The sequence below is a fragment of the Mustela nivalis genome (genome assembly GCF_964662115.1).
Source record: "Mustela nivalis genome assembly, chromosome: 1".
NCBI classification, from domain to species: Eukaryota; Metazoa; Chordata; class Mammalia; order Carnivora; family Mustelidae; genus Mustela; species Mustela nivalis.
This window is the reverse complement of record NC_139020.1, coordinates 140,675,399-140,694,903: the sequence shown is the minus strand read 5'-3', so window position 1 is coordinate 140,694,903 and position 19,505 is coordinate 140,675,399. Positions and strand designations below refer to the sequence as shown.

Genomic DNA, 19,505 nt, shown 5'->3' with positions numbered 1-19,505 from the left:
GGAAATGGAAACCAAGAGAAGAGACTTTTCCAAGGTCACTAAACTAGTTTTCTGGTTTCAGAACTTGGACTGAGAGTTGGATCTCCTGGTTTATAATGCATATTTTGATATGTATAGTTTGGAAAGTCTGGGAAAGTAGGCTGGTGCTAGATGGCAGAAGTTTGTGGAATACCTAGTCATGGTATTCATACCTCATGTTTGGATTTGAACCTGGGTAATGTGGACTGAAACCTTCTATTTCTCCAGAGTAATTAACAACCAAATTATCAAATTGAAGCGTAATTCTTCCTTATGATTCATATTTCCTTCTTGAATTTTTTCCCCTGTGGTTTCAACCACATCCCCCTGTCCTGATTTCTATCTTACATCTCTGAACACTCTTTTCTTATTCTCTCTTCCGACCCTGTACTCTTAAGCTTTGATGTTCTGCTTCTCTTCTTGCTCTTCTCTTGAGTGAGCTCTGGCCAGTTTCATGGTTTTTCATTTCATATGAATTTGGGTAAAAATTGCTTGTGTAAAATGGGAATTTTATCTTCCATAATCATATATCATTTTGTTTTGGACTCCTGTTCCTGCTGATAGCAGAAAATGGTGGATATAGGCATGAGCACTTATATCAGCTATTTTGGTCTAAAAGTTTCTCTCCCATTTCAAGGGCTCTCCTCTCCATCTCTGTCTCCCAAGATGGCAGCTGAATACGGGAGGAAGCCTAGGTATCTTCACGCCACTGGGAAGGGTTTCTATGTGTTATTGCCTTCTTCTTTTGGCCTCCATTGACTTCAGATGAGGTGACCCTATCCCTGTGGCTTTGGGGGACTTACTGTGGGATCCCTGGTTTAGCTGTCTTCTCTGTGCTCCCTCCATGAAGTGATAACCTGGTGGACGTGATCACCAGTGAGCGCTATATCCATTTTTTACATTCCCATTGTGGCACATGGGAGCTTTGGACTCCCACCTATGCCACATAGTCCACAGGGAACTAACTGGGAGTGGGGGCACAATATCAGCCCTACCTTATCTATTCAACAAATATTTATTGAGTACCTATTAGGTGTCAGGTACTATTCTAGGTACAGGGGATACCACAGTGAACACAGTGTTTCTACCCTCACGGGCCTTGTACTAAATGCTCATATTAGCTATATAGTATATAGTGTCGTGATGGTCATGAAGCTTCTCTGGAACTTTCAGTCTGTTCTGGCTGAACCTGACTTGTTCCCTCAAACCCTCTGCTCTTCTTCACTCACAAGGTTCACCTCTGCTGGAGAGGATGTGAGGAGGAAAAACAAAGATTTTTGAACTTGCTTTCTTATCTTCTATCCTTCTCTCTGGCTCCTTCTTTGAACTTCAGAAAGACTTCCCAGTTCCCCATCTACACACTAGAAACTGCCCTTCTACCACATCCTCCTCTTGCCCAGGTGTTCTTCATTCAGGACTAGGACTTTCCTTGGGTTTATAGGCCCCAGCCTTCTGGTCTGGTCTCAACAGAATAAGCATTCGGGGAGGAAAAGTACACAGTGTTTTCTAAGAAGGCCAAATACACTGGGATGTGTTTTACAGCACATCCATTTTCTGAAGGCCTCCAAAACTATGTGTCTGATCCCAGCCTTTCCCTCATGACGGACCTAAATTTTGAGCTGGACATTTACCCATGTGTCTAATAGGTACCTCATGCTCAGCAAGTCCCACAGTGAATGGATTCTCTTTCCTTAACCCAGTCATGTTCTACACCTCATCACCTTAATTTAAACCTGGACATCTTCAATTCATTCTCTCTCAAATCCTACATCTGTTTCATTAGCAATCTTTTACCAGTCCTACTTTTGAAATGCCTGACAAATCCATCTTAACCTTCCAGCTCTCATTCTCATTGTCTCACATTGGGTCATTGCAATATCCAACTTTCTTGTCTCTCTAGTCTCCCCCTCAACCCAAGCAGTGATTCAATGGACCACCTCTGCACTGTCTACAAGTTCCTCAGAAACCGTATGCATGTGGAGGGAGAGCCATTTTGTTTATCACAATGACGTTGACTGCTACTGGCACTTAAGGGGAGGCAGCCAGGGCTGCTAATATTATGCCGTGTACAGAACAGTTATACACAAAATGTATAAAATGGAACCAGTAGAAGGTACATATGAAGAGATTTATTAGAAGGAATTATCTTATATAGTTGTGGGGGTTGGCTAGGTAATAGGGTAGGCTGGCAGGAAGGGCAGGTTGAAACTTAAGGACATGGGCTGAACCTGCTGTCCACAGATGGAGTTTCTTTTTCATCTCAAAGAAGGCCGAGCTTTAAAGACCTTCCAAATGATCGAATCCATTCTGCTCAGGTTACCTAGAACCAGCTCCCTCCCTTAATCATCCCCTATGTGCCTACCAAGGTGATCTTTCAAAAATCACATCTGATCTTGATAAATCATCTCATGCTTAAGATGATGAGTAAATGTTCCCATAGTGAGTCCTAGAAATGTACTCTAAGTTTTTGGTAAATTACAAAAGGGAAGACTTCTGTGATAGTCTCATGTTGTCAAACTACTGAAATATGGCGCACATAATTATTATCCTAAATTCCATCTACCTTGGGGCTGGGGGAAGCAGCTAGAGTACTTGTCCACAAGGATTATTATCTAAATCCAACAACCCTTTATAATTTCACTTAAAGTAAAGGAATTCTTCTTGTAGTTTTCTAATACAATCTGTATATGTTCTTGGCAAACTTTATTGACAGGCATTTGATATTAATCCTAAATTCTCAAATATCTTTAAAGTGGACCACATAGGAATTGAGCAAATATGCAACTACCTGATTCTCATTTTCTTAGTGCAAATTTAAAAAACTGTTGTGCTATTTATTTATCTGAGCTGTTTTATTTTTATTATACCATATGTCATTTACAATTTCTGAGCATGCCACTAAAGGCGTGTGTCTGCAATCCTCTGCTAAGAGATTAAATTAAGCCATGTAGAAAATGATGTATTTTAAAGGGACAATATATTTGTGAACATCTTTGCTTTTATTGTCTGGTTAATTGTTGACTGAATTTCCCCCAAGGCTGTGAAAATGCAACAAATAATGATGCAGTGAAAGAAGTATCGGGAAAAATCATGACTTGTTTTGGCAGTGTTCTATACTTGTGATGGTTTAAGAAAATAAAGCAATGCCTTTTAGGCTCCCGCACAAATGCATACACCATTCTCACATCCACACCATAACTCCCCCATTGTTTATGGAGATATAATTTACCTACAGTAAGATGTACAAATTTTCATTACTTAGTTTAATAACTTTTGACACTTGGTTAACTTGCACCCAAAATGAGATTCAGAACATTTCTGTGAGCCCCCAAATTTCCCTCTTGCCCTTTCCCATACGGTTCCCTGCCCATGGACAGACTTATGATTTCTGACACTGCGGATTACTTTTGCCTCTTATTTTGACTTCATATAAATCACAAACGGTCTGTGCTCTTTACCATCTGCTTTAGTTTATGTGACCTAATATCACTGAGATTCATCCATGATGTTGTGTTTAATAGTTCTTTGTTTATAATGTTCGATAGTATTATGTAGTATGAACATATCATAATTTATTCTCCTGTTGATGAACACTGTATTGTTTCCAGATTTGGGGTTTTATATAAGACTGCTATGAATTTTCTTATATAAGTCTTGTGCAGATGCTTTCATTTCTCTTAGGCAAATATCTAGGAGTACAATTTCAGGGTCTTAAGGTAGTGGTACGTTTAATTCAAAAGGAAACTACCAAGCAGTTCTCCAAAATTGTACTGGTTAGCATTTTTAGGAGCAGTGTATGAGAGTTGCTCAATTGTTCCACATTCTTGTAAACATTTGGTGTTGTCAGTCTTTTAGATTTTAACATTTGTAGAGAGCACAGGAAGGTATCTTTTTGTGGTTTTAGTTTGGATTTTCCTGATCACCTTGGCTGCTGAGCACTTTTACATATGCATATTGATCATTTACGTTTGTATATGTGTGTGTGTGTGTGTGTGTGTGTGTGTGTGAACTATCTGTTCAAATTTTTGGCCATTATTTTATTATTTGTCTGTTTTTGTTGATTTTAGGGGTTCTGTATATATTCCACATAGAACTCTGTTGGCGAATATAAGTATTGCAAATTTTTTTTTTCCTAGTCTATGACTTGACTTTTTTTTTTTTTTTTGATGAGCAGAAGTTTTGTTAAATTTTAATTTTGTTGCAGTCCAATTTACTTATTTAGTTTTTTGTTATTGTTAGTACTTTTTGTATCCTGCTGAAGAATTCTTGGTCTATCCCAACACTGCAAAAATTGGCTCTTTTTTATTTTTGTAAATTTTTTCTTGTGATAGATTTTATGTTTGGGTCTGTGATCCATTTTGACTTAATTTCATGCATAGAATAATGAAAATATTGAAATTTGGGATTTTTTTTTCCATATGAGTACCCAGTTTTTCCAGCATCATTTCTTAAAATCTCTAATATTTGCTCACTGGTTTTACTACAGGTCTTTGTTGGTAATCCTTTGACACTATATATGTGGATTTATTTCTGAACTCTATTCTGTTCATTGATCTGTGTAACTAAGGCCAATACCATGCTATCTTGATTGTGGTAGCTTTTTAGTAAGTCTTGAAATTAGGTTGTATAAGTACTCCAATTTCATTCTTCTTTGTCAAATTTGATTTGGCCAACTAATGAGTTTGTCAAATTTTACAATGAGTTTGTCAATTTCTTTGAAAAATAATGCTGCTATTTTTATTCCTACTCTTTTTTTTTAATATGGTGAAGAGCTTTGCAATACTTTGAAAAATCAGTCTTTTATTTCGCTTATTCAACAAGATTGATCTGTTCTCTTCTGAGGACTATCCCAGTCTGTATTTTTAACAGTAAAGAGAAGAACTCCATCTTCACAGTGGAGGAAGACAAATTATAAGTGAATTAATATACACTTAAGTACCATGGACAAAAATATAAAGGCAAAATAATAGTGATTAGTAGATGTGGAAAGATAGGCTGTTTTAAATGGGGATGTCATGGAAAGCCACTATACCTGCAAGACATTTGAGTAGAAACCTGAATATGTTAAAAGGGCGAGCTGTGCAATCATCTGGGGGCACAACATTGATGGCAGAGGGAACAGCACGTCCAAATATTCGGAGGTGGGAGCATGCCTGCCAGATTTAAGAGGCCAGCAAGGAAGCCTGTGTGGCTGGAGTACAGGGAAGTAGGGGAAGGGAGATGAGGATGCCGTGGTCCATGGTACAGACTTGAGTGACATGTGTTTTGAGCAAAGGAGTGACATAATGTTTTAAAGTTATACAGCTGGCTGCTGTGTGTGAATCGACTGCTGAGAGTCAAGGATGAAGTGGGAAGAGGGATAAAAGATGATGGTGATTCTTTGCCTTGGTTTTTAATTCTTTGTTTATTGGCACTTAATCGGTTTGGTATTTTGATGTACCAAGTGTGTGGTTTGACAAGAACTAGACCTTCCCTTATGTAATTCTGTATTAAAAAGGAAATAGTAAGCGAGGTTCTAATCTGAGGAGTTTCTTACTCTGATGCCACCCATGTCTAAGAACATACTGTTTCATACCTTAAGCAATGTGGCTCTGCAACTTCATGTCTTGTTTTGAGCAATCCAAGTTAGAATGCCTTTAAACTTGACTACTTAATGATTCTCTGTGCATGGTTCCTTCTGTATGTTAAATGGTTCTTCTATATGTTAACTGATTCTGGCTTCCTTTGAAAGTCTTTCAGAAATATTCCCACACATTCAGTTCTTTTCCTGTGGTAGTATGTAGTTTTGAAACAAAATGCTGGTCAGTCAGTTGATATAGACCATATCTTCTGTATTTTTAATAATGTATACCTTCAGATTATGGTGCTATTCTTCTCCTCATCCTTATTAGTGTTATTTCTTCTAGAAGACCTATCTTTGAATTAGGAATAATAGAGAACCTGTTGCAGGTGCTAGATATTTATGGGGAGGCAGTGAAACATTATCAAGCATGGTAAATTTGATAGTGGAATTTTAGACTGAATTGTAATAATTAATTCATCCTCTAATTTACTCATTTTAGTGACAGTTCATTAGTATGTTCTTGTGCTTTTAAGAAGTTCTAATTAAGAGAGTTTCATGATAATAGCAGGGTCATAATTATATGCATTTAATTATATTAAAGCAAAATATTTAGCTTTGTATGAATATTGTTGGGAAGTTCAAAATAAGAAAAATAACTAATATCCAAACTTGAAGAAAACATTTACTTCATTATATGATATTTGTAAATCTTAGTTATTTTCAGCACCTCTCACACCAATTTTTCTGGTTTCATTTAACATTTTGCTCTTCTACTTGATGTAAAAAGCCCAGGGGCAGGGAAATACTTCAGGGTTTCATAAACAAAGTAGACAGAGGTATCAACCAAACAGCTTTGAAGCTAAAAGATCCCCAGCTACCATAGTAAGGGACCAGGCTCCAAGCTTGCTGCTGTGGCCCACCTCTCTACAGTGGCGAAATCAAGTGGCCCAGGGTGAGGTCCTAGACCTGCTGAACTGGTCAGACCACTCAGCTGTGGCCAACGTCAATATGAACCCCTTCAGCCCTCTTGGTCACACTGGCTGATTTTCTTTTTAAAGATTTATTAATTTATTAATTTAATTTATTTATTGATTATTATTAATTTTAGAGATAATGAGAGAGAGCATGCGAGTTGGGGGAAGGACAAGGAGAAGGTGGGAGAGAGAGAAAGAAGCAGACTCCCTGCTGTGTGAGGAACCTGGGTGGGGATGCGGGACTGGATCCCAGGACCCTGAGACCATGACCTGAGCTGAAATCAAAAGTCAGAAGCCCAATAAACTGAGGTTGCCCCTGGCTGATTTTTTTTTTTTTAATACTTGGAAATTTAGGGACTGCATTTTTGCACAATAATATGTAGTCAATGATCTGTCTCATATTTTGGGTTTTCTTTGTGCTGTCATTCATGAAAAGCATGGAATGTGGTTTGCCATTAAAAAAGATCACCTCAGAGGGCGAGGAATCAAGATGGCGGAAAAGTAGCAGGCTGAGACTACTTCAGCTAGCAGGAGATCGGCTAGATGGCTTATCTAAAGATTGCAAACACCTGCAAATCCATCGGCAGAATGAAGAGAGGAAGAACAGCAATTCTGGAAACAGAAAACCAACCACTTTCTGAAGGGTAGGAAGGCGGAGAAGTGAATCCAAAGTGATGGGAGGATGGACCCGGGGGGAGGGGCCGGCTCCCGGCGGGCGGCGGAGCAACGGAGCACAAAATCGGGACTTTTGAGAGTCTGTTCCACTGAGAGACATCGCTCCAGAGGCTAAACCGGGGCGAAGCCCACGCGAGGTCAGCGTGGCCTCAGGTCCTGCGGGGTCACAGAAGGATCGGGGGTGTCTGAGTGTTGCAGAGCTTTCAGGTGTTGGAATGGGAAGGCCGGCTACAGAGACAGAGCCAACAGTAAGCTCCCAGCTCGGGGGTTACCTTGGACCAGCCACAGGCTCCGAGAGCTCGGAGCGCGGCCAGAGATCAGGCAGACGGGAGTAACTGGGCGCTGTTCTCTGAGGGCGCACAGAAGAGTGGGGCCCCGGGCTCTCGGCTCCTCCAGGCCGGAGACCAGAGGGCGCCATTTGTATTCCCGCTCTTCGGAACTCTACGGAAAGGGCTCAGGGAACAAAAGCTCCTGAAAGCAAACCCGAGCGGATTACTCACCCCAGCCCCTGGTAAGGGCGGTGCAATTCCGCCTGGGGCAAAGACACTTGAGAATCACTACACCAGGCCCCTCCCCCAGAAGATCAACAAGAAATCCAGCCAAGACCAAGTTCACCTACCAAGGAGTGCGGTTTCAATACCAAGAAGAGCAGCAGAATTCCAGAGGAGGAGAAAGCAAAGCACAGAACTCATGGCTTTCTCACTGTGATTTTTTTAGTCCTGCAGTTAATTTAATTTTTTTCTTTTTTATTTTTTTTCTCTTTTTCTGCTAATTTTTTTTAACTTTTACCCTTTTCTTTTTTAACCTTTTTTAACTAGTTTATCTAATATATATATATATATTTTCATTTTTATATTTTTCTTTATTTGTTTTCTTTAATTCATTTTTCTTTTTTTTCTTTCTTTCTTTTTGAACCTCTTTTTATCCCCTTTCTCCCCCTTCACGATTTGGGATGTCTTCTGATTTGGTTAAAGCATATTTTCCAGGGGTTGTTGCCACCCTTTTAGTATTTTACTTGCTCCTTCATATACTCTTATCTGGACAAAATGACAAGATGGAAAAATTAACCACAAAACAAAGAACAAGAGGCAGTACCGAAGGCTAGGGACCTAATCAATACAGACATTGGTAATATGTCAGATCTAGAGTTCAGAATGACAATTCTCAAGGTTCTAGCTGGGCTCAAAAAAGGCATGGAAGATATTATAGAAACCCTCTCAGGAGATATAAAAGCCCTTTCTGGAGAAATAAAAGAACTAAAATCTAACCAAGTTGAAATTAAAAAAGCTATTAATGAGGTGCAATCAGAAATGGAGGCTCTCACTTCTAGGATAAATGAGGCAGAAGAAAGAATTAGTGATATAGAAGACCAAATGACAGAGAATAAAGAAGCTGAGCAAAAGAGGGACAAGCAGCTACTGGACCACGAGGAGAGAATTCGAGAGATAAGTGACACCATAAGACGAAACAACATTAGAATAATTGGGATTCCAGAAGAAGGAGAAAGAGAGAGGGGAGCAGAAGGTATACTGGAGAGAATTATTGGGGAGAATTTCCCCAATATGGCAAGGGGAACGAGCATCAAAATTCAGGAGGTTCAGAGATGCCCCGAAAATCAATAAGAATAGGCCCACACCCCGTCACCTAATAGTAAAATTTTCAAGTCTTAGTGACAAAGAGAAAATCCTGAAAGCAGCCTGGGAAAAGAAGTCTGTAACAACAATGGTAAAAATAAACAACAATGGTAAAAATATTAGATTGGCAGCTGACTTATCCACAGAGACCTGGCAGGCCAGAAAGAGCAGGCATGATATTTTCAGAGCACTAAACGAGAAAAACATGCAGCCAAGAATACTATATCCAGCTAGGCTATCATTGAAAATAGAAGGAGTGATTAAAAGCTTCCAGGACAAACAAAAACTGAAAGAATTTGCAAACCAGCTCTACAGGAAATATTGAAAGGGGTCCTCTAAGCAAAGAGAGAGCCTACAAGTGGTAGCCTACAAGGAACAGAGACCATATACAGTAACAGTCACCTTACAGGCAATACAATGGCACTAAATTCATATCTTTCAATAGTTACCCTGAATGTTTTGGGCTAAATGCCCCAATCAAAAGACACAGGGTATCAGAATGTATAAAAAAACAAAACCCATCTATATGTTGCCTCCAAGAAACTCATTTTAAGCCCGAAGACACCTCCAGATTTAAAGTGAGTGGTGGAAAAGAATTTACCATGCTAATGGACATCAGAAGAAAGCAGGAGTGGCAATCCTTATATAAGATCAATTAGATTTTAAGCCAAAGATTTTAATAAGAGATGAGGAAGGACACTATATCATACTCAAAGGGTCTGTCCAACAAGAAGATCTAACAATTTTAAATATCTATGCCCCCAACGTGGGAGCAGCCAACTATATAAGCCAATTAATAACAAAATCAAAGAAACACATCAACAATAATACAATAATAGTAGGGGACTTTAACACTCCCCTCACTGAAATGGACAGATCATCCAAGCAAAGATCAGCAAGGAAATAAAGGCCTTAAACGACACACTGGACCAGATGGACATCACAGATGTATTCAGAACATTTCATCCCAAAGCAACAGAATACACATCCTTCTCTAGTGCACATGGAACATTCTCCAGAATAGATCACATCCTCCGTCCTAAATCAGGACTCAACTGGTATCAAAAGATTGGGATCATTCCCTGCATTTTTTCAGACCACAATGCTCTGAAGCTAGAACTCAACCACAAGAGGAAGTTTGGAAAGAACCCAAATACATGGAGACTAAACAGCATCCTTCTAAAGAATGAATGGGTCAACCGGGAAACTAAAGAAGAATTGAAAAAAATCATGGGAACAAATGATAATGAAAATACAACGGTTCAAACTCTGTGGGACACAACAAAGGGAGTCCTGAGAGGAAAATATATACCAGTACAAGCCTTTCTCAAGAAACAAGAAAGGTCTCAGGTACACAACCTAACCCTACACCTAAAGGAGCTGGAGAAAAAACAAGAAAGAAACCCTAAGCCCAGCAGGAGAAGAGATATCATAAAGATCAGAGCAGAAATCAATGAAATAGAAACCAAAAAAACAATAGAACAAATCAACAAAACTAGGAGCTGGTTCTTTGAAAGAATTAATAAAATTGATAAACCCCTGGCCCGACTCATCAATAAGAAAAGAGAAAGGACACAAATAAATAAAATCATGAATGAAAGAGGAGAGATCACAACTAACACCAAGGAAATACAAACTATTATAAGAACATACTATGAGCAACTCTACGTCAATATATTTGACAATCTGAAAGAAATGGATGCATTCTTAGAAACATATAAACTACCACAACTGAGCCAGGAAGAAATAGAAAGCCTGAACAGACCCATAACCAGTAAGGAGATTGAAACAGTCATTAAAAATCTCCAAACAAACAAAAGCCCAGAGCCAGACGGCTTCCCGGGGGAATTCTACCAAACATTTAAAGAAGAACTAATTCCTATTCTCCTGAAACTGTTCCAAAAAATAGAAATGGAAGGAAAACTTCCAAACTCATTTTATGAGGCCAGCATCACCTTGATCCCAAAACCAGACAAGGATCCCATCAAAAAAGAGAGCTATAGACCAATATCCTTGATGAACACAGATGCGAAAATACTCAACAAAATACTAGCCAATAGGATTCAACAGTACATTAAAAGGATTATTCACCACGACCAAGTGGGGTTTATTCCAGGGCTGCAAGGTTGTTTCAACATCCGCAAATCAGTCAATGTGATACAACACATCAATAAAAGAAAGAACAAGAACCATATGATACTCTCAATAGATGCTGAAAAAGCATTTGACAAAGTACAGCATCCCTACCTGATCAAAACTCTTCAAAGTGTAAAGATAGAGGGCACATACCTCAATATCATCAAAGCCATCTATGAAAAACCCACCGCCAATACCACTCTCAATGGAGAAAAATTGAAAACTTTTCCGCTAAGGACAGGAACACGGCAGGGATGTTCATTATCACCACTGCTATTCAACATAGTACTAGAAGTCCTAGCCTCAGCAATCAGACAACAAAAGGAAATTAAAGACATCCAAATCGGCACAGAAGAAGTCAACTATCACTCTTCGCAGATACCATATGTGGAAAACCCAAAAGACTTCACTCCAAAACTGCTAGAACTTATACAGGAATTCAGTAAAGTGTTAGGATATAAAATCAATGCACAGAAATCAGTTGCATTTCTCTACACCAACAACAAGACAGAAGAAAGAGAAATTAAGGAGTCAATCCCATTTACAATTGCACCCAAAACCATAAGATACCTAGGAATACACCTAACCAAAGAGGCACAGAATCTATACTCAGAAAACTATAAAGTACTCATGAAAGAAATTGAGGAAGACACAAAGAAATGGGAAAATGTTCCTTGCTTCTGGATTGGAAGAATAAATATTGTGAAAATGTCTATGCTACCTAAAGCAATCTACACATTTAATGCAATTCCTATCAAAGTACCATCCATCTTTTTCAAAGAAATGGAACAAATAATTCTAAAATTTATATGGAGCCAGAAAAGACCTCGAATAGCCTAAGGGATATTGAAAAAGAAAGCCAACGTTGGTGGCATCACAATTCCGGACTTCAAGCTCTATTACAAAGCTGTCATCATCAAGACAGCATGGTACTGGCACAAAAACAGACACATAGATCAATGGAACAGAATAGAGAGCCCAGAAATAGACCCTTAACTGTATGGTCAACTAATCTTCGACAAAGCAGGAAAGAATGTCCAATGAAAAAAAGACAGCCTCTTCAATAAATGGTGTTGGGAAAATTGGACAGCCACATGCAGAAAAATGAAATTGGACCATTTCCTTACAGCACACACGAAAATAGACTCAAAATGGATGAAGGACCTCAATGTGAGAAAGGAATCCATCAAAATCCTTGAGGAGAACACAGGCAGCAACCTCTTCGACCTCTGCCGCAGCAACATCTTCCTAGGAACAACGCCAAAGGCAAGGGAAGCAAGGGCAAAAATGAACTATTGGGATTTCATCAAGATCAAAAGCTTTTGCACAGCAAAGGAACAGTTAACAAAATCAAAAGACAACTGACAGAATGGGAGAAGATATTTGCAAACGACATATCAGATAAAGGACTAGTGTCCAGAATCTATAAAGAACTTAGCCAACTCAACATCAAAGAACAAATAATCCAATCAAGAAATGGGCAGAGGACATGAACAGACATTTATGCAAAGAAGACATCCAGATGGCCAACAGACACATGAAAAAGTGCTCCATATCACTCGGCATCAGGGAAATACAAATCAAAACCACAATGAGATATCACCTCACACCAGTCAGAATGGCTAAAATCAACAAGTCACGAAATGACAGATGCTGGCGAGGATGCGGAGAAAAGGGAACTCTCCTACACTGTTGGTGGGAATGCAAGCTGGTGCAACCACTCTGGAATACAGCATGGAGGTTCCTCAAAATGTTGAAAATAGAAACTGCCCTATGACCCAGCAATTGCATTACTGGGTATTTACCCTAAAGATACAAACGTAGTGATCCAAAGGGGCACGTGCACCCGAATGTTTATAGCAGCAATGTCCACAATAGCCAAACTATGGAAAGAATCTAGATGTCCATCAACAGATGAATGGATCAAGAAGATGTGGTATATATACACAATGGAATACTATGCAGCCGTCAAAAGAAATGAAATCTTGCCCTTTGCGACAACATGGATGGAACTAGAGCGTATCATGCTTAGCGAAATAAGTCAAGCAGAGAAAGACAACTATCATATGATCTCCCTGATATGAGGAAGTGGTGATGCAACATGGGGGCTTAAGTGGGTAGGAGAAGAATCAATGAAACAAGATGGGATTGGGAGGGAGACAAACCATAAGTGACTCTTAATCTCACAAAACAAACTGTGGGTTGCTGGGGGGAGGGGGGTTGGGAGAAGGGGGGTGGGGTTATGGACATTGGGGAGGGTATGTGCTTTGGTGAGTGCTGTGAAGTGTTTAAACGTGGCGATTCACAGACCTGTACCCCTGGGGATAAAAATATATGTTTATAAAAAATAAAAAATTAAAAAAAAATAAAAAAATAAAAGTACCCTAGGAAATTGAGAAAAATACATAAATCAAAAACTGTCTATAATTCATCAACACAGAAAATATAGTTAATATTTGATGCATTTCATTTGTATTTTAGCTAACAAGATTATCTTAATATTCAACTTTATTTCCCGATTTTTATGGTCATTGTATCATAAAATTTTCCCTTTATTAAATATGTTTTTCTTTAGTGTAAAAAAAAAAATCACCTCAGCCAGGTGAATTGCTGTCAAGCACTGGGTAGCCCTAACTTTATGTAACTTAGATCACAGTTATTACCTAAACAAATAGAAGACAGTAGGCAAAGACATAGCTGAAATAAATGACTATTTTAGAACAAAAGAAATGGTGACTTCTTTATGGTTCTAAAGTAAGGCATCTACAGGATATAGTTAGTGTCGTGCTTTATGTTTATTTCTCACATTTTTTTCCCTCTCTCTCGCTCTCTCTGTCTTTCCTGATAAAACATTCTGGGCAATTTAAAAAATTTGCACTATTTTTAATAAAATAGACTCTCTTAATTCTTTCCCTACTGTTGCAGTTAATTTAGGCAATGTCAGTCTGTTACTGTTAGAATTGCTATTCAACTGAAAATGTATTATAATCTGCTGCACACATAAAAAATTACATTATAATGAGCAAAACCGAGCTAAACATAATTGTGCCTATAACAGCACTGTGACAGGAAGTGTCTCCTGTAACGGTGATGATTTCCATACCAGTGATAATTTTATTGTCCGATTTGCATTGTCTTCTTCTTGCTGCCATATTGATGCACAGAATGTGTCCATCCGTTCCTAGGAGCTATATAGATGCCAAAAATATATATATATAGTTAAAATATATATAGTTAACTCCATCTCCTATTCCTAGAAAAATCTTAAGTAATTAGAAAGTAAAAAAGATGACAGCAGCCAAATTGCATCCCCCAATGCTGCACACACATTCCACCCCCAACTCCCTTTAACAGGTGTATGTACTTGCTGGAGGCAACTTTTGAAAATACCTTAATGGCCTCAACCCTCAGGCTAAAAGCATGTAACCATCTCTGACTTTGGCCAATGCCTACTGGGCTACAGGGAGTTGACAAAACTTTATTGCACTCCAGATGAGTGGAGTTTTATAACTTTTTGTAAGAGCAAAGGGGAAAAAGGAAGGGAGACATTCACTCCTACTTATTGGTGTGTTACCAGATATTCTCTTCAGCTCTTAGAGAAAAATCACAATGTAGGATTCTGGATAAACAGGCAAGATAAAAACAAAACAAACAAACAAAAAACCCAGAAGCTACAAAACCTACTCACCATATAGGGGAATTCACGTGTTTTCCTGGCCCTTTTCTCCCTTTAATCTCAATACAGCAACTAGTTATTAAACAATTGCTATGTACAAAACATTATCCAAAGCATGGGGGGATCTAAAAGAGACTAAAATCGCCCCAGTTGTTCAAGGGAAGAGTTGGTAATAAGTTGGGTACTCAAATATCCACAAGGAAAAACTCTGGAAATCGTATTCAGGAAAATGTGTCTACAGTGGCATATCATTTATGTCAAGGTCAAGAACTCTATCGATTTTTTTTGATGCAAAAACTGCTATAAGAGCCTACAGAGGGTTAAAAAAAAAAAACTTCAATAGCTATACATTCTACATTACTATATCATATCTTCCATGCTTACAGAGTTTGAAAAAGCATCTCTCTCAGAATGTAAATAATCCTTTATTAGATGCTAAGCAAACACCCAATTATTTATGGATGCAATTTTGATGATTGCAAATGACTTCACCTGCAGCCCAAATGGGTCTTGATTATTGGTTGCAAGTCAAAGGTCCTCAAGACTGGAATGCCTGCATCAGGACTCACAGCTTCTCCTCACTATTCATTTGTCCAAAGAGAAATGTATTATCCGTGTCTGTCCTAAAAAGAAACAAAGCGTTTGCTACAGTTTTGCAAGTTTTAGAGATATATGGATTCTGGCATCCAGTTGCTTCAGTGCAATAAAGTTTTGTCAACTCCCAAATGATCTCTCTCTCTTTATCTTTTTTAAAACGTTGATAACATTGACACATCTTGAGTGTATAGTCCCTCCAAAGTTGTAAATCTAGTTATGGCCTTTAGAATAGGGCAGTGGATGATTAATTTTGGATAAAAAAGTCATAGGAGGAGGGGCACCTGGATGGCTCATTTGGTTGAGCAACTGCCTTCAACTCAGGTCATGAACCTGGAGTCCCAAGATCAAGTCCAGCATCGGGCTCCCTACTCAGCACGGAGTCTGCTTCTCCCTCTGATCCTCCCCCTTCTCATGATCTCTTTCTTACTCTCTGTCTCTCTCCCAATAAATAAGTAAACTCTTAAAAAAAAAAAAAAAGCCATAGGAGGAAAAAAACCCTACATTTATTTCTATGTACATTTCTGACTTTAGTTGAGGATGTTGGAAGAAAAAGGATTTGTGGATTGGGACAGAAAAAGGAGGAAAGCATGGAAGGAGTTGAGGGAGTTTGGCAGGAAAGTTTTGAGTCTCAGAAGGAGCCTCCTGGATTTGGTGTCAGGGGCTGAGCTTGGGCAGAGCTGCGGCTGACTTTGGAAGCCCCTTATGAGCCTTAAGCATGGGAAAAATGTGAGAGAATCGCACATTCAGCAATGCCAAAGAGTGTCCGAAGCATTTTCCATTTTGGGTCTAAGTTCTCAGACCAGAGTAGATCCAAAAGGCAGGCATGAACAATGCTGAGTCACGAAAGACGAAGACGTGGGATGGAGGACTAGCCAAAAAAAATTAAAGTGCTCCGTGAACTGCATGTTGGCTTCAACAAAATGAGAACTATCTCCAAGCCTCTTGGTGAAAGCTTGAGGAAAGAGCAATGAAAAAATTCTCAGGAAACAGAGATAACAAGCAAAAATTTGTCGAACAGTTTGCATGGCACAACATTTCTTTGATATTTGTTTCATTTTTTGTCTTGTTTAGTGAACAGAAACACGTGAAAGCTTTCAGAGGCTGACTTCTAAGTCTAGTCACTCATAACGTCTTAGGTTTGCTTCACCTTAAATTCCATCACTATGGAGTTTTTAGGAACCTCACCCGGTAGCTGTGGGTGTCACTTTCATTTTGGAAAAAAGTATCTGAAAACAAAACAATAAACCATGGACCTGTGTCTCTTGCGTGCATTGGTCATCATTGGAGCCTCTGCCCAGCTCTTCATGTTTCAGGGGACCGCACCTCTCTGCCTCCATGGCCTGGCTGTGTCCGCCATTAAGTTCCCTGAGATTTGAAGAAACTAAGCCCTACTTACCCATTGTGGTTTTGAGATTTGATAGTGGGTTTTTTTTTCTTAATATTGAAGTATAATTGACATACAATGTTCCATTAGTTTCAGGTGTACAACATAGTAATTCCATAATTCTATACCTTACGCTTTGTTCACTACAAGTGTACCTACTGTCTGTCATGATACAGTGCTCTCACAATGCCACTGACTATACTCCTTATGCTGTACCTTTTATCCCCATGATTTAGAGAGAAAAGAGTATTATTATTATTATTACTATTATTTTATTTTATTTTGTTTTGTTTTGTTTTTAGAGAGAGAGAGTGGGGTGGGGGAAGGGGTAGATAGAGAGAGAGAATCTTAAGCAGGTTCCATGCCTAGCATTAGGGTCCAGTGTGGGGCTCCATCCCACGACCCTCAGATCATGACCTGGGCAGAAATCAAGTGTCAGACATTCAACCAACTGAGCCACCCAGGCGCCTGAGACAGAACAAATATTATTAAGATAACTTAAAGGAAAGTAATTTCGGCTTCATTGGTACCTATCTTTTCCTTAGTGCCGCACTTTCTTCTGCCAGACTGTACAGACCTCTGTCACTGAGCATCTTGGCATATCCATTCTTGTTTGTCCAGTGGTGCAGCTACACTTTCTTCTTAGTCCTAGACTGAAGGAGCTCTACCCCTGGCGTGTGGCTACAATGTTACTGGCACTTGAGCACAAACATTTATCAGAAGGCAGCCAGCATTTTCCTATCCGCACTGACAAACTTTGGGTCCTGCAGAAGGAAGGAAGGAAAGGCGACCCTAAGCTGGATCTGTCTTGCAGGAGACCTTCGAGAAGGCAAGCCTGAGCAGCAGCAGCAGTGGGGCCGCCAGCCTGAAAAGCGAACTCTCAGAGAGCGCAGACCTGCCCCCCGAGGGCTTCCAGGTCCCCGGCAGTAAGGAGGAAGACAGGGCCTGTGATGAAATCCTGTCGGAGGAGAACTTCAACTTGGAAAATATCGAGAAAGGTATTGCTAGTGAAATGGGGACAGCAGATATGAGCTCTTGACTTCGGTCTCTTTCGAGGCTCATTTGCTTTTCATTTTATTCTGTTATTCTTTGATTCACGTGCAGATATGTACTCAGAGCTAGATGATGAACTGGACATTTCGGACAACTCCAGCAGCTCCAGTTCAAGCCCTTTAAAAGAATCTACATTCAGTAAGTTTTTGCTGGCCCGCGGGGATCCGGTAGGTCATGGTTTGGGAATCACACTTGGTAGTTGAGTAAATGCCGTCATGTACATAGGCAGAAGTTTGTTCTCCAGGTGCGGCGCTAATTAGGACAGGTTGGTCTAGCTCTGTGATGGGTCCAGAGGCCAGCTGGCACTGCGGTCTTCTGTTGCCTCAGCTGTCAAGTGAATAGTTTCATTATTTCTACTAGCAAACCCAGATTCCAACTGGCGAGTGGAGATAACTAATTTGGAGACACACTAAATAACCACAAGAATAATGGAAGTGACTTCTTATGAATCTAGTCTATAGGGATTAGAGACCTGGAGAAGAAATTAGTCCGGGCGTAGACTACGTTTTGTACAATTTTATTTCCATTATGAAGAGATATATTTCAAACACTAAAGTAAAATAAATATTTTAGTTGTTTATTACTATGAAAAAATGGAATGTGTAAATTCAGTCCATACGTGAATTCTGACTCTTGATTTAAAACAGGAAAGTAAATAGTCTGGGGTATGAGGTATGAAAAAGAAAAGATATATTTGGAAAAATGTAAAGATTATAAGGAAAGATAGGATTCAATTTGTTCAAATCTGCAACTGAAAGAAAAGAAAGGTTAAAATGGAATATGGTTAGATAAGAATAATCCATTTAAAAGAGTAGGTTGAAGGCACATTAATTAGATAGGTAGAAATACTCTGAAATAAAGTTAGTATAAACGATTTCCTCTCATTAATGACTATACTATGAAAATCTCATAAAAGAAAGTTTAAAATAGTCTCCCCAAGGACCTAAGTAAAACCCTAAGGAGTTGCTTCATTTGCTTCATTTTTTGTTCCTTTCCAAACTTAACTGTCCGTAAAATAGTGACTAGATGTTTCAGATTTTCTGGGATAATCTGTTTCCATCATTGATCTATTTTCCCACAAATTCCTGCTTGCTAGATAAAAATGTCTTGATTGGTGATTAGGAAAACATGAAAGCTATACAGGAAAAAATATTCATATGTAGCAGATTCTACAAGCAGCTAATTACTGGCTGTTTTGAGATTAATTCAGCTTTGTATGTTCGGGGTAACAGTGGTGAGGAAGGTCAGTGGGAAAGCGAGGAAGGAAAAGTTGAACCCTTAAACTTGCATGTGGTAACTTATACTTATCTTGTCAAGGCCCTTAGGATAATTATGAGATAGATATTTTATTGTATTTTATTAGCTATTAATAACAGAGTTTCCTTTGGAAAAAGGACCTTAAACAATCCTGTCCAGTAAATAGTAATTTGAAGCTTTCTATTTTAACTGATACTTTTATAAATGAAGACCGTCTTTAGAGTATGCTAAATACTGCTCACATAATAGAATGCAGCTTTTTTAAATGAATAAATAGATAAATAAATAAAAGATTTGCACAGGGAAAATGTAAAGCTATTTTTATGTTCTTATTTCAGGCATTTTAAAGAGAAGTTTTAGTGCCTCAGGAGGAGAAAGACAATCCCAAACAAGGTGTGTACATATTGAGTTCCCAGAAGTCTGCAGAGCCATTATTCGTGGCTAAACCAAAACCTCGTAGCCAGAAGTCACCATGGACATGGGTGGTAGAGGCTGATAGACCCACCCTCCCAGCACAGATTGCATTATACCAGGAGTG

At 39.0% G+C, this 19,505-nt stretch overlaps 1 protein-coding gene across 10 annotated transcripts in view; it reads left to right on the top strand.

The window, feature by feature from the left end:
* NEK10 (NIMA related kinase 10) overlaps window positions 1-19,505 on the top strand; it is a 240,002-nt gene that overhangs the window by 160,370 nt on the left and 60,127 nt on the right. For all 10 annotated transcript variants that reach the window (XM_082687003.1, XM_082687002.1, XM_082687000.1 and 7 more), the window contains 3 exons: window positions 17,472-17,655; window positions 17,762-17,848; window positions 19,306-19,360. In XM_082687003.1, coding sequence (XP_082543129.1) covers window positions 17,472-17,655; window positions 17,762-17,848; window positions 19,306-19,360 — 326 coding nt within the window. The remainder of the gene's footprint in view (window positions 1-17,471; window positions 17,656-17,761; window positions 17,849-19,305; window positions 19,361-19,505) is intronic.